The 15291-nt window shown below is 49.0% G+C and overlaps 1 protein-coding gene across 1 annotated transcript; it reads right to left on the reverse strand.

Annotated features, from left to right (window-relative positions):
* Nucleotides 1-8134: 8134 nt before the first annotated feature.
* LOC142563500 (uncharacterized) lies at nt 8135-11050 on the reverse strand. Its single transcript, XM_075674049.1, has 4 exons — nt 10796-11050; nt 10565-10648; nt 9286-9463; nt 8135-9196 (listed from the first exon to the last, which is right to left on the reverse strand). Exons 1-4 carry the CDS (start codon nt 10939-10941, stop codon nt 8135-8137), a joined length of 1470 nt encoding a protein of 489 aa, XP_075530164.1. The 5' UTR covers nt 10942-11050.
* Nucleotides 11051-15291: the final 4241 nt, after the last annotated feature.

The raw sequence follows: 15291 nt of genomic DNA on the forward strand, positions 1-15291 counted from the left end.
ATGGCTGTGGCAAGAATTCAGCGTTGGTCCTTGATGCTAGGAGCACACCAGTACACGATAGAGTACAAACCAGGCTCGGACAACCTGAATGCAGACGCACTCAGTCGGCTTCCTCTAGAAACCACCGAGTACACATCAGAGGAGCTACACGAGTACGTGCGCTCGCTGCAGCAGCTGGATGACACGCCCCTTTCGTCGCAAGCATTGAGACAGTTGGCCTAGAAAGATCAAGTACTTGAATATGTCAAGTCCTACGTGCTTCATGGTTGGCCAAAGGAACAGAAAGCACCCTATCCGCGGTTGGACCCATACTTCGCACGAGAAATTGAGCTAACCGTTTACAAAGGTCTCATTTACTGCGGTCACAGAGTCGTGATTCCCGAGGCTGCGCGTGGTGACATGCTGCAATTCCTGCAGGAAACGCACCAGGGAATGTCTGCATTGAAGTTCGCCCGTACTGTCGTGTGGTGGCTCGGCATCGACGGAGCTATCGCACAAATCAGTAGGAATTGTACTACATGCATACAAGCAAGCACAATGCCACCGGCAAAAATACCAGTAAGCTGGCCGCTAACGCATGAGAATTGGTCACATGTCCATTTCGATTACGCTGGTCCAGTGAATAACACCATGATCCTAGTGGCCATAGATTCACATTCAAAGTGGATCGAAGCAATTCCAGTGTGTCATGCCACTGCACAATCGACAGTTACATCCTTCCGCGAAATCTTCGGCAGGCTGGGCATACCAAGAACCGTTGTGACAGACAAGGGAACTCAGTTCACGCCAGTGACTCACGAACTTTCTAACTGGAAATAACAAAGCACTTTCTTACGGCACCATATCACCCCCAATCGAATGGGCTTGCTGAACGCGCCGTGCGGACGCTGAGAGATGGCCTCAAGAAGGTTAGGTCCGGTGACTTGTCTGAGCGATTGGCTAAACTGCTCTTTAGCTACCGTACAGCGCCCCTGGATGATGGACGATCACCGTCTCAACGACTTTTGGGATACCAGATCCGTTCTCGGTTCGACGCATGCCTTCCACCACCCGTAGCCTTCCATATCTGTCCACAGGGAGATCAAGAAAAGCTGAGCCCGGGCACACCTGTTTCGACTCGCAACTTCGGGGAGGGGAAAGGTGGCTGCCAACCACAGTGAAAGAAACAAGAGGATCCTGAATAAATCTGAAGGCAAATCGGGTGGGTGTTTGACATGTTGTACGTTTGCGGATAGGAGACTTACTGCTGCCTTGTGAGGGCCTTCAGGCACATTCAAGCTGTTTGTCGCAGCTTTTCCCCTGCAGGACCCCCAAGAAGTTTGCAAATAAAACATTTCTGATTCTGATTGTTTGGCATCTTAATAAATTATCTGTATTTTAAGTTTTTTACGCCAGGCTAAATTCTCTAAAAGAAGTTCCCGAATTAAGCACGTTCACATGCAGTACCACAATTTTGGCATTACTTGTTTGGTTGTGGAATTGCAAGTCAAGAAATGAACAGAATAAACGGTACTGCCTGCAGGTGCCACATGTGCGGTCGATCCGTACTTGTTGCAGGTTCCTTTCATTTACGTAGCGAAAATGGTACACGTTTCTTTGAAAAGCAAGAACTGAAAAAACGGCAAATTTCTGGCTGACCACGGCACAAAATTATAACTTTTTATGAAGGTGGCGCTGGTATGTTGATGCACGCACGACCATAACTTTCAATTTTCGTTGCATTAGTAATAAATTGCGCATTCATCTGAAGGTGGCTACAAGCACACATTTGTCGTGCAAGGATTGCTTTCTTTGTATTGTTGTTATATCAGCTTGTCATCTGGATAGTAGCTCTGGCTTGCTTGTTTTGCGTCGGAATTATAGAACAGCGGTTTTAGCTTGTTTCAAGAATTTTCATTTATTTTCGAAACAAGTGAAATCTCTAGGGTTGTTTATTAGAGTAGTGAAAGTTGGAAAGTGGTGATCCGAAGCATGTGGTTGTGCAGCTCTACCTAAATGCAGAAACTTTAATCTCTGAATGTCATAGTGTGTGCGTGCCATCTTTGTCTGTTCCGAGCAAACAATTAATTCACTTGGGTCCTTTTCATCGGACGCTTCTTCGCTGTATGGCTATGAACATATACCAACAAGGCTGAGTATGAACCATTTGTTATGACAAGAGCACTTGTAATGACATTTGTGAAGTAGAAATCATTTGTTGTTCCCCTCTGAGTAAAAGCGTTGCCGATTGCGGTAATATTGTAGAGTCTTGATTAGTGTTTTTTTTTTCCTTTTCATGCAAAGCAGAAAGCATCTGCAAGCAACCAGTCATTCCGATTCGCAAGCAATCCGTTTAGTAAGTCCATCTCTAGTGTATTCATACAAGTTCTTTTCAGTAAAGCACAATAAGCACGCAGTTTTGTTGAGATTCAGGTGGGTTGTTGTTTCTTAGGCAAGAATTTGTATGTATGCTTTCTACGTGTCATGTACACAACCCAAGTGCAACATGGCAACATTGACGCGAAGATGAAGTCGTATAGAAGATAACGAGGAAACGTTCAAACACAGCACACTCAGTGTGGTGCATGCTTTCCTATGTACATTATTTCTGCCCCGTTTCCATTTATATCTGGAATATTGCCAGTTATGCCAAGTTGTTCATTACAGCATAGTTAACTCATTTCAATGAACCAAACAATTTTGTCACTGGCTGGAGATATGCACTAGTATTATCATTTATAAAATATAATAAATTTGCAAGCAGCGTTAGACTTGTTGATACGAAGTAACATAAAGCTGAAGAAGTTCGTACGGATTCATAGTACATAAATGCGAGCATAGAAGACATGTACACGAGAACGAAAAAAAAAGGTGTTTCTGTATTCCTTCTCCTTCGTTTTGTGCGTTCTATGTGCATACCTTTTCTTACCGCGCTCTCTCCGCTTTTCGTAGTCCTTGTTGTTTCATAAGTTAAGTACGGGCTTGTACTTTAATCATACATACGGGGCTCAATTCACAGAATTTCCGTTCCACGGAGCTCACAGTTTTTTCTTCATGCAAAACACGGGCAATACCGCGATCACAACTGCGGGGCTCGTTGCTTTTCATTTTACAGAAACCACCTTTACTTATAGTCCGTTCTGCGGAAACCCTGTTTTTCTTCTACGGAAAAGTGCCCGGCAACTTTTTACCTTCAACTTGTAAAAATACTTTTTACACTGGTTGCGTATGGGTGTTGTTATATTATCAGACGTTTCGTCTCCTTAATTTCGCCAGCGTAACTTGAGAATGTATCAAAGCTACACATCCCTTTACGCCGGCATGCAACATCTGCTGACTAGTTGGCGGACAGCTATACGCCTTTATGCAAGAGTGAAGTCTTACGGTGATAACTATTGAAGTCTTAGAAAAGAGCGTTTTTCCGCTAGCTAACGTCACGCTTTAGTTGCGAAATCGGCCTCCTGGTTTACCGAGGAAGTACTGGGAAATAAATTTAGAATGGTTGTGATTACCAAACATGAAGCAACTGAAGGCCGGAATGACGCACAGCGCAGCGCACTGCTAGACACGAAAAAATGAAGTTCAGTACTGCTCATCAGACGTTCCGTTAATCCATTCGTTTGAGGGTGACACGCAGTGCTCTTGCGGTGAGAGCAATGCGTCAGCTGGAGAACGTCCTGCATAAGTTCAGCTGTAAATGCTGTACCGCTGTTGGTGATAACAGACGGCGCATCATGTCGTAGGACGATGTATCGTACAAAGAACTTGGCCACTTCATACGAGTTTGCTTCTGGAATAGCTTTGGTTTCGGCGTACCGGGTTAAGAGTCGGTAGCGACGACTATCCATTTGTTGCGCGAAGAGGTCACTGGCAATGGCCCAAGTAGATCCATTCCTATTTGTTGGAACGGTGCTTGAGGAGTGTCCACAGCGTGGAGAAAGCCAGCCGGTTTAACTGGTGGTTTCTCACGGCGCTGACAATCGCGGCAGGTCTTCACGTACCGTTGCACAGAAGGAAAAAAAAGCCAAGGCCTATAATACTTCTGTCCTATCCTTGCTAATGTTTTAGCGAATCCCAGGTGTTCCGCGCATGGCAGGCTTGCAATATGTCTTGGCGCAGCGCCGACGGCACGACAAGGAGGTACGCATTGGGGCCGCTTCCGCAGTTTTTCCTGTAAAGGACGTTGTGCAAATAGTACGACGATAAGCCGCGCACGAGCGAGCGGGGTAAAACACCTTCAACTCCTTGGAGGTGCTCGATCAGCGGCAGCAGCTCAGGGTCAGCGCACTCGTGCTCAGCCATCTTTATGGCGTCGATAACTCCGATAAATGGCAAGTCATGGTCTGGGTCTCATGACGTCGTAGGGAGTGGTGCACGTGACAACAGTCAGCGTCGCTGTGCTTCCTCCCAGATCGGTAGACCACTGTTGTGTCGTACTCTTGTAAGTGCAGGCTCCAACGGGCTAGTCTACCTGAAGGCTCCTTGAGGTTGGCAAGCCAGCACAGGGCGTGGTGATCGCTGACAGCCTTAAAGAGGGTCTACTGTACAAGTAGGGTCGCAATTTGCGAATTGCCCACAGAACCGCTAAGCATTCTTTTTCAGTGGTTGAGTTGTTTCTCAGCCTTGGTGAGACTTTGGCTTGCATAACCAATCGGGCATTCCGCACCAGCTTGCCACTGCACAAGAAGTGCACCGAGACCCGTATTGCTAGCGTCGGTATGGATTTCAGTGTCAGCGTTTTGGTCGAAATGAGCAAGTATCGGGGCCGCTTGCAAACGCTTGCGCAATTCATTTAACGACTGCTGCTGCTCGTCCGCCCAAATAAAAGGCACATCCTCGCGTGTAAGCCGTGTCAGAGGCTCAGCAATTCTCGAGAATCCCTCGACGAAGCGTCTGTAATATGCGCACAATCCAAGGAAGCGTTGGATAGCCTTCTTGTCTGTGGGTGGCGAAAACTCGGCGACGGCAGCTAACTTGTCGGTGTCTGGTCGGACGCCTTTAGGACCAAGGACACGGCCAAGAAATTTGAGCTCTTGGAACCCGAAGTAGCATTTCTGAGGCTTGATGGTGAGGCCAGCAGTACGGATCGCTGCGAGGACACTCTCGAGTCGTGCGAGATGTTCGTCTAACGTGCTTGAGAACACGACGACGTCGTCGAAGTATACGAGGCAGGTTTGCCTTTTGAGTTCAGCAGCACGGTATCCATCATCCGCTCAAAGCCGGCAGGTGCGGAACAGAGACCGAAGGGGAGCACTTTGAACTGATAAAGACCGTCAGGTGTCACAAACGCTTATTTCACGATCCTGTTCATCAATGTGATGTTAGGACCGTCACGTTGCAAAGCACGAAGCCTTCTCGGTACTGCTGGGTTTTTTGGGGCAGTCACCTGTCTTATGCCCAGAGCGGCGGCACTTTGCACAGGAAGATATATTTGTATTTGGACCCTTCGTATTGGTCCAGCAATCAGCAGCTCTGTGACCGCGCTTAGCACAAAGCAGCGTGGTTTTTCCTTCTCTTCTTGTCGCTCAGGAGTTCGAGCTTGACCTGGTGGCTTGCTAGGTTCTCTCTCGTTTTTACCTTTGCCAAGGTTGACTGACCCTTGCGCCTCCAGGTAATGATCAGTAGCTTCCGCTAGTTTGTCAAGTCCCTGACAATTCTTTTCTCTCAGTTGCCAGTTTCTCATGGCAAGTCAACAGGAACTGTTCTGAGACAATCTTGTCCCGCAGGGCATCATATGTCCGGTCCGTATTGGCCATTTCTTGCCAGTGATCAAAATATCCCAATAGACGACCGGCAAACTGTCTACCAGTTTCGGAATTATCGCGCTTCGCCGACCGAAACTTCCTTCGGTAGCCTTCCTCCGTGAACCTGAAGCGTTGCAAAAGCGTCTGTTTTAGTGTCGCCTAGTCCATAACATGATCCGGTGCCATTCTGCCGACAACACTTAGAGCTACGCCTGTCAAACAGAGGCTTAGCTATGGGCACGTTGCAAGTGCTAGGCGGCGCTCCGTTTTTCGGACGCCTAGCGCCACCTGACGGATAGTTGCTCAAATGTGGTAGCATTACTCACGGCGTTAGCAGCTTGCGCTGCGTGTTTGGCTCCCTGTCAAACGGTAGTGATGGCGCAGAACAGCGTGCCGATATTAATTTTAGCCGGGTTTCGGGAGTTGCAAGACCTTGACAGGTTCTTTCGAGGAAAGAATTTGGAGAAAGGAAGACTACTATTTCAGGCGGGGCACGTCTACGACGTGAGGGAACTGCTGGACTCACACGGATCGGAGGTTACTGGTAGATGTATTCCGCAAACGAAAATCAACGCACCAGCGAGATGCGTGAAGCTCAGCGTAAGTTACTTCGTTATATACGATGTGGACGCGTGAAATTATAGATGACATTGATTTTTGCAGATCGGCGACAGCAGACAAATCGTAGCGGGTAGCTGCGATTGCCGTGCTGGCGTCGCAGGAAAGTGCAAGCACGCCGCGGCAGTTGCTCTGTACGTACAGGACGGCAAATGCGACAGCAAACATCTCACCCAAGAACGTGGGGCGTACCAACGTCTCGTAAGAGCTACCCGAGGTTTTCTAACGTTGCTCTCCCCAAAAAGGAAAAAGGTGAGTAACTTACCAGCCGTGTTAGACAACGCTGAGAAAAAGTTTTCGCCTAAGTTACTGGAAGTCCGAGACTTTATGTTGCGTTTTTTTCAGTGCGTGCAGAGGAGGTTCCGCTAGACCACGCCGTCAAATATTTTGGCGATCTCAACTGCCCCTTAGTTGATATGCTGGCCGCAGAAGGGTGTATGCCAGCTGAGCCAGCTATAACCCCTCCTCGTAGCTCTCAGCAAGCCCATGCGCTGTTTGAATGGGACAGGACTGGGAAAGAGTTCCACAGCTTTACTGTGGTACAGTGTGGAAACAAGCTACTTCTCAAACGAATTAACTTCCTCGAGAGGTTTGTATTCCGGTGTACAGTAATTAAGTTTTATATCTTTTTCTACTCTTAAGGAACCTAATTTAAACACAAATAAAGTTATGGTAACTTCTGTAGTGTCTGACTTGCAATGCCTCCCATAGGTTGTCAGGACCAGAGCTACGAGTATACCAGCGCCACGTCGCTGTGCCGCCTGAAGATGTACCTGACCTGTCAGCTAGGACGGCGCTTGACCGTCGTCTTTGGGCTAATGAAAGGTTTCCTAGAATTACTGCGACAAAAGTACGGAGAAGTACCTAGCAGTTGGTCCAATTTTCTTACCCTTAAACAGACTCATTACTCTGATACGAACGTGGTTTTTCCTTGCCTTCTCTTCTGCAGGCTCACAGGATTCTTACCTGCCGTAACAACCTCTATGAGCGTGCAAAGACCATTGTTACCGAGGTGCCCTACACAGGCTACCAGGTGCAGTACGGACTGTTGAAGGAGCCATCAGCTCGTAAGGCGTTTGAAAAGAAGCGCAACGTGAATGTCGCCCAATTCGGCCTGCTAGTTTGTCCTGGAGAGCCGTGGCTTGCGTGCTCCCCCGACGGCATCTTCAGGTAATCACTTTTATCGGGTTATTCTTTCCAATAGAAACTCAAACTTTCAGGGATGAAGACGGCAGCGCAGTGCTACTGGAAATCAAGTGTCCGTTTTCAAGACGGCAACAGAGCTTGACCAAGAGGCCACTGCTGAAATACCTGTGCGGTCAAGACATTCTGGATTTGAGACGCAGCCATTTTTACTTCACACAAGTACAAGTGTGCTTGCACGTGCTCAGTTTGGACTATTGTTACTTTTACATACACACAGAAGTGGACTCGCTCACTATCAAAGTAAGAAGAGACGATGCGTTCCTGTCGTCGGCAGTGCCCAAGCTGCGAAACTTCTATTTTGAGCATTTTCTCAGAGCATTGCATGAATGTGCCGACATCTGAGGTATTTACATCTTTTAGCATTGTCCAAGAACAGAGGTAATATATTAGTTACAAGTACCACACCATCGCATTCGCAATATAGAACATAGACAACAGTGCCTTTTAATAACATTATTTATTTTTACACATTTGATACATTTTATACAGACATGTAGTCTTATATGTCGCAGTAAAGCTAGTCATTTTAAGCCTTTGTGTCTATATGAAAATTGTGCAATAAACTTTTTCCCCTTTCTCCTGCCTTATTATTTCTGTAGTTTGGCAAAAATAGGTTTCTTCAGGTTTGTTAGCACTGCTAGAACGTGAAGAATCTCATCAGCATAGCCAGTCAGCTCGTGTGGTAACCTGCGTGTAATGATATCATAAATTTTGAGCCTCTGAATCACTCTTTCTACATGAATGCGCACGGAGGCGGTTTCATATGTGGCATCCACTTCTGACTCCGTGAATTGTGGGCTGGTAGCAAAAGGTGGCATCACCAACGTTGCATCCTGCGCGCCAACACCTGTTTTTATGCCCGGAAATCCTTTATCGGCTAAGACAACATCTCCTGGTTCAAGAAGGGACAAAAAACCTGATTCAACAGTTAGCGTGCCATCACTCGTTCTACCTCCAAACCCCTTTGAAAGAAAAGTGATAAGCCCATTCGGAGCTATTCCAACAAGGTACTTGATTGTGTGCCTTCCTTTGTAGTCCGAATACCACATGTTTTGTTTTTCAATTCCTGGAGGCACTTCAGTTTCAAGTTCGGTGCAATCTATGACAACTCTGCATTTCGGATAGTGCAGTTTGAAGCATGGAGGTAAAGTGGCCAGAACAGCTGCTTGTGATGGCCAGTATAGCCATTTCCTTGTAGCAGCATGGATGTTAACAAGCAGACCCTTGAAGATACGAGACGCTGTTGTTTTGTGGATGCCAAAAAGAACACTGAGAAAAGAGAATGGCAGCCCATGCTTAAGTTTGATCAAAAATAACAGAATCTTGTCTTCAATAGACAGCTCATTCAACTTTTTTGGAGCAGGTGGCAGTATGCTTAACAGCAGAGCAAATAAAGAAAAATCAATTGCTGTAAACGCATGAAAGGCGTTTCCATCATGCTGAAGAGATCTAAACCCTGCGAAGAAAGGCTCTTTGCACGCCAGCCCAGTGCTTTTGTCTGAAAAGCCCGGACTGCATGAGCTGCCCAAGCCTGTGCTGCACACTTCTTTGTGACTGATGTAGGATGACGCATTTCCATCGCACAACTCTGATATAAATGTGAAGTTCATGCTGAAAGTAGCGCTGCCGCCTTCCGTCATTGTTGAGGCCTGAAACAAGCATTTAAAACCAGCTTAGTACATCAGTCACATTAAATGCAACGAAAGGCACAAATTATACGTTATAGACATTAGCTTACATCGACACGATGTACGTCCTCTGCAGACTGGTTGCAGGCGGACGCACTTAAGTTGTCACTGTGAGGCGGGCTGTCCGAAATATGTGGTTCGGGGCTTGTGCCACACCCTGTTTCTTGACTGTCACAACTGGGTATCTGTAGTGCCTCCTCCATCTTTTGCTCCTGGCGCTTTCTTTTTCTGGCAAAACAAGCGTTATAACACATCCAAACAATATTGGTTCACTGAAGCACCGCGACCACGCAACAAAATCTACTCAACGCAAAAAATTAATTGGCATTAGACCTTTGACGGTAGATTTTTTTCGCCATATGCGACCACCGAGGGTCGATTTTTTTTATTGCACATTTAAATTCTTCAGAGGGACCTATTTCGAAAAAAATTTGCCGTAATTTTTCTAGGGTGACCGTAAAGTGAGAACAATGTGTTTCGCGTTGGCATATATGTACTGTTTATTCATGAAAAACAATAAAAAATAGCAAATAAAGTTATAAGAATTAAAAAAAAGGCGCATTGTTATACACAATGTCCACACGAGAAAATACACAAGAAGAATGCGCACACGAAAATTTTTCGCAAGTCTCAAATGTTCCTCTTGCACTAATATTTCTTCAACGTCTGGTAGTCCTTGAAGCATGGCTCAACACAGAACGGTTTGTTGCACTCAGCGCACATGGACCTTGTGTCCTCGCGATATTTTTGCTGCTGAGTGGTGTTGGCGCAGACATGGCACCTCCTCTGGGTACTGCTTCCCTGAGCAGCCGTGGGAGGCAACTTATGAATAAAGTGCCAAAAAACGAAACGCATGCACGGCGGCATCCTTCGTATGCGGACCCCTGTGAGCAACAAACGAGCGAGTGACAGGCGGTCACCCCTTTGAGTGATAAGAACGAGATAGCCATCAGTTTTGCGAGCGAAAGAAGCGGAAACCGCGTGCGGAACAAAACCAAAACCAGCCGCCGCGCGCCCGCGAGGGCGCCAATGCGCGAGCGGTAGCAGACGCTCCGGAGCAAAAAAAAAAAAAAAAAAAAAAAAAAATGAAAGCAACTATACAACGAAAACCGAAAGAGAGAGACTCGAGAAAAAAATTCCATGTATTCCGATATAGTGGCAGCACATGCCAGGCAAGAAAAAGTTAGGAAGTTAGCGCGCGTTTTAAACGTACAGACGGCGCCGTAAATAGATCACTTTCGGACCTGTTCACGGCGCCGTATATTTACGACATCGACCCTCAAAGGGCTAGTCACACTACCTGAAGCTGAGGGCAAATTTAATATATACCTCGCGTAACGGTCACTTGACACAGGCCCAGTCGATGTCTTGTACGCAGCGGGAATATTGAGGGGAAGTAAGCGGGGTGGCCTTCTTCGTTAGATTTCGTGCCACCGACAAAATGTTTGCTGCATATCCTGCTATGTGCTGCAGGTGTCCAGATGCTGCCATCATCTCTGTAAAAGCAACCGATTCAGCGTTAACTAACTTGACATAACGCCAGAACATCAAACAGCTTACCTCTGCCGTCGGACGAGCGTGATCCAGCGTTGACGCCGTTCTGCTTCATACGGTCGGCTCGGAAACCGGTAAAACTTTGTTCCTGGTGAGTTGCTGTACGTGCTGTTGCAGCCCACTACGCAACAATTCGTGTTGCCCTTCTGCATTGCTCAGAAAAGCTGCAGCTACGCGCGAAACACTTGCACAGACACGCTTTCCGAGCGGAAGCGGGCCGGCCGTATCCTGCCAGATCCGCGCTCGCCGCCGCGAGGGGCGCTCTAGTAGGCGCGGGAACTACGTTCGCAACCTGCCTATAGGGCCCATTTGTCTTGTGGCCAGCCCTGGCTCGTTGCGACGCGCTCAAATCGTTGAATGTATGCATCCAACTCATCGCGTTCTTCGTTAAATGCTGGTATTAGTTTGTGCGGACTTTGGTAGCTCTTGGTAGCACTTGCGTGCACACTCTCTGTAAGCTGCCCAGTAGTCATGCTACCCGCTGTCGCATCTAACTCCCTCAACTTTAACTTGAGCTCGAGCACTTCCCTTTCTGCCTTTAGCTAGCGCTTCGGCATCAGCTTCTTTTGCTGCATTGCGTTCAGCCAGACGTGCTTCACGCGCTTCTCTTTCGCGTGCGCGCTCTTCGTCTACCCATTGTTTCAGTGCCGGGCCAGTCAATCCCACTTCTTTTCCAATTGCCGTAAGCTTGTCTGTCTCCATCCTCACCCGTCATACACGCATATGCAATGTGCTGCTCTTCTCGATAGCGTAAGAGCAGTCCTGTCGCGGACGCCAGATATGTGATGTTGTTAGGACCGTCCCGTTGCAAAGCGTGTGACGCGAGGAAGATGGAGGAGACGGTGCATGATGAGCAAACACACGACAATTATATTGGACGGCACTTAAACACGAATATCTTAAACTAGCCCCACACAAACAAGGTTGTTCGTAAATAGGAAAAAATGTAGTCCCACGAGCTTGCGGTAAAGTCCGGAGTGTGGTGAGACGTAGGGTCCTTGAGGTGGAACACTCGCTCGTAGAGTGATGACTGGCGTGGAAGAGCAGACGCAGCAGCACGGGGCAGGAAAAGCTGGACGGCCCACAGCTGCGTAGACGCGAACAGGCCACTCTGAAGTCTTGAGCAGGAAGACGGCCCCAGGCGCTCGTTTCGATGACGGACGCCCGGTCACCCGAACCTCGCGCGTAGAAGCGGGTTCCAAGATGTCAGTAGGCCGACCTGGGGCCCCGAGCAAGGCGACGACCCGACGCGCTCCTCGTCTCGATCACGGACGCTCGCTCTCCCGAACCTCGCGCGTAGATGCGGGTTCGAGGCTGCAGCAGGCCGTTCCGAGGTCTCGTGCCGTACAACGACCCGAGGCGTTCCTTGTCCCGAAGACAGACGCCCGGTCAGGTGAACCTCACCGGTAGATGTGGGCCCGGCGGCCCTAGTCGCGCCGGCATTCCAACGATTTCCGTTGCGCGAGCCCCTTCTCATGCGCTGCACGAGCCTCCCTTCTCTTTCTTTTCCTCTTGTTGAGGACGGCTGCATGTCGTCTGCTCTGGCGCTCGGTACTTTGTGAGTACTTCTTCACAATCAACTTCGATTTGCCAATACCCTGATTTAAGATCCAACGAAGAAAAAACACACACTTGGCATGTTGTAGACGATCCAATACGTCGTCGATGCACGGCAATGGATAAACATCGCGCTTGGTGACACGGTTCATCTTTCTGTAATCTAAACAGAAGCGTAGTGTGTTGTCTCTCTAACACTACAGTGGAGGCGCACGGGCTGGTGCACGGCTGGATCACGTCGTCTTGGCGCATCTTTCACCTGGTGCTTGATCGCTTCCCTTTCCACTGGAGACACTCTGTAAGGTTGCTGACGAACAGGACGTGCAGAGTCATCCGTAATAATGCGGTGCTTTGTGATCGACGTGCGCCGTACTATGGACGACATTGAAAAAGAGTACGCAAATTTATTCACGAGGCTCAGTAGACGGTCTTTCTGATGGTCTGGCAGAGCAGCGTTAACGTGAATCCGTTCCTTTAGGCTGGGAAACTCAGATTGCTGAGATGATGCGATTTCCTATGTGGCAATGTCAGTAACATGAATGATTTCGCGAAGAAATGCGATTGTCGTTCCTCACAGTACATGCCGATACTCTTTGCTAAAGTTTGCTAGCAAAACGACTGAACATTTGTTTCGCACCTAAAGCTCTCTGGCTATGCAAATGTAACGCTCAAGAAGCAGGGGGATATTGGCCTCAGCAATTCCTTCGGGGTCGTCCTCCATGTCGCATCGGACAAAGGTATGCACGCTGCTCTTGGGTGGCAACGTGACGTGATCGTCAGCTACGTGGAGCGCGATTTCACTGTCATTGTCATTACTGTTCGCTATGGCTTGCATAGTAGCAAAGCTGACTCTGGACTCTTGCAGGTCGATTATGGCACCGCTCGCCTGAAGGAAATTCATACCGAGTATAAGGTCCTTTGAACATTCAGGAAGAATGACGAAGTCGCCGATTTACGTGAAACCCCAATGTTGACTCGTGCCGTGCACCGCCCATTGGAGTTATGAGGTGACCTCCTGCAGTACGAATTTGAGTTCCGGTCCATTGCGTCGAAACTTTGTTCAGTGTGCGCGCGAGATTCTGGCTCATAACAGACGTGTCCACACCCGTGTCGATTAGCGCCGTGGTTTCGTGGTCATCTATGGTAACTGGTACATCGCGAGATACTGACACCGAACTACACTGCTTTCTCTGCGTCTCAATTACGGCATTTCGCGGTCGTCGTAGTGGAGGATCTTTAGCGTTCGCAACGTCAGCAAGCTCACCTCCGCCGGTCGCTGGACTCAGTTTTCCCGGGAGGCCAGGCTGGGTGAGCGACGCCTTGTTGCGCTCGGCGTGAAGACGGGGCTGGAAGAGCTGTATCGGGCAGGTGACGGTGACCGGGGGTCACGGAATCGTGGACCAAACAAGGTCGTGGCGTCCGCGAGGTAGGCTTCAATCTCCAAGGGGCGTTCACCATTGCGCGGGCACGGCCCATTCAGTGAAAAGCCACGGTGCCCAGCTCGGCGGTAAGGACACGCCCTGTTGAGGTGATCGGCTTCACCGCAATGAAAACACAATTAAGGGTCTCCGGTCTGCTGTGCGTCATACGTCGCTCTTGTGGGGTGGTCGTGTTTCAGCCATGAATGGCGTGCGGCGAGTGCTGACGTCGCCAGTTGCTTGTTCAACGGCGCGCACAACATGAAAGTCCGGGATGTCGCGCGCATCGTGAAAAGTCTGAGACAACGAACTTCGCGCAGCTTCCGTATACGATATGCGAGGCTGTGGCTGCCGTACCTCATGCTGTGGTGTGTCGCTTCGCTTCGCCACTTGTACTGACTGGCTGATTTACTCCCGGACGACCTCAGCCGGAGCGAGTCGCAGTACCGATACCGGAGCCACCTGAAGCTTTTGGACCTATTCTCGGACAAGCCTAATGAGATCCCTCAAGGCGTCGGTATTGTCCAAGGGTATTGCGAGAGGGTGACGCAGTAGGGTCGGCACGTCGCGGTTGTACCGCCTTGTTCGTTGCTGCAGTGCCTTTTCCATTGATATGGCTTCCGCTAGAAACTCTGCAACGATCTTTGGTGGGTTGCGTATTAGGCCACCGAATAACTCTTGCTTGACACCGTGCATCAAGTTCCTGACCACCTTTTCTTCCGCATGGATGGATCCGCGCGTCGGAAAAGTCTGCACATATCTTCGACTAACATTCCGACGCTTTCGTTCGGCCGCTGTACTCTCGCCTGGATTGCAGATTCAGCTCGCTCCTTGCGATCGAGGCTAGCCTATGTGCTGATTTGATTAGCTGCTGTCGGAATTTGTCCCATGTCGATAAAACCGCCTCGCGGTTCTCAAACAATGTCCGAGCATAGTCCTCGAGGGCAAAGAAGGCGTTGCGTAGCTTGCGCTCTGGAGTGCAGCCGTTGAATTCTGCGACACGCTCAAAGTGATCGAGCCAGTCCTCAACATCCTCGAAGGTGTCCCCATGGAAGGACGTGGGGATTCGTGGCTGGTTAAGGACGACCTCGGTCGGTGTCGTTGAGCAAGAAGACGGAACTGATGTACTCATCCTTCCGACTCGATTGGGTAGAGGCTCGTGCTCGGGTGGCAGTCGTTGAAGTCGACGGCTTGTCCGTACGTGAACAGGAGTCAGCTCGACCGGACTACGTACTGGACTTGTAGACGGCGTTCGATCTGGGAGTGGTAGCATGTACCCCACACCTCCACCAGAAATATGTAACGTAGATTGAAGGCGGAGTCTTACAAACTAGACGCTTCTCTTTAATGGCGGCCCAGAAAAAGAGCGTGCAGCTTACGCGCTTCGTCGTCTTTTATAGCGCCGGCCTTCGCGCGCGCCGTCCCGCGGTGCGGGAGCCCCACATCATTGTGTCAATGTAAAGGATCTATAAACTTCCACGTTGATACGGCGCCAAAAATTTATCGAACTAGTAAGATTTTTCTTAT

This window comes from Dermacentor variabilis, chromosome 11, assembly GCF_050947875.1.
Source record: "Dermacentor variabilis isolate Ectoservices chromosome 11, ASM5094787v1, whole genome shotgun sequence".
Classification (NCBI taxonomy): Eukaryota; Metazoa; Arthropoda; class Arachnida; order Ixodida; family Ixodidae; genus Dermacentor; species Dermacentor variabilis.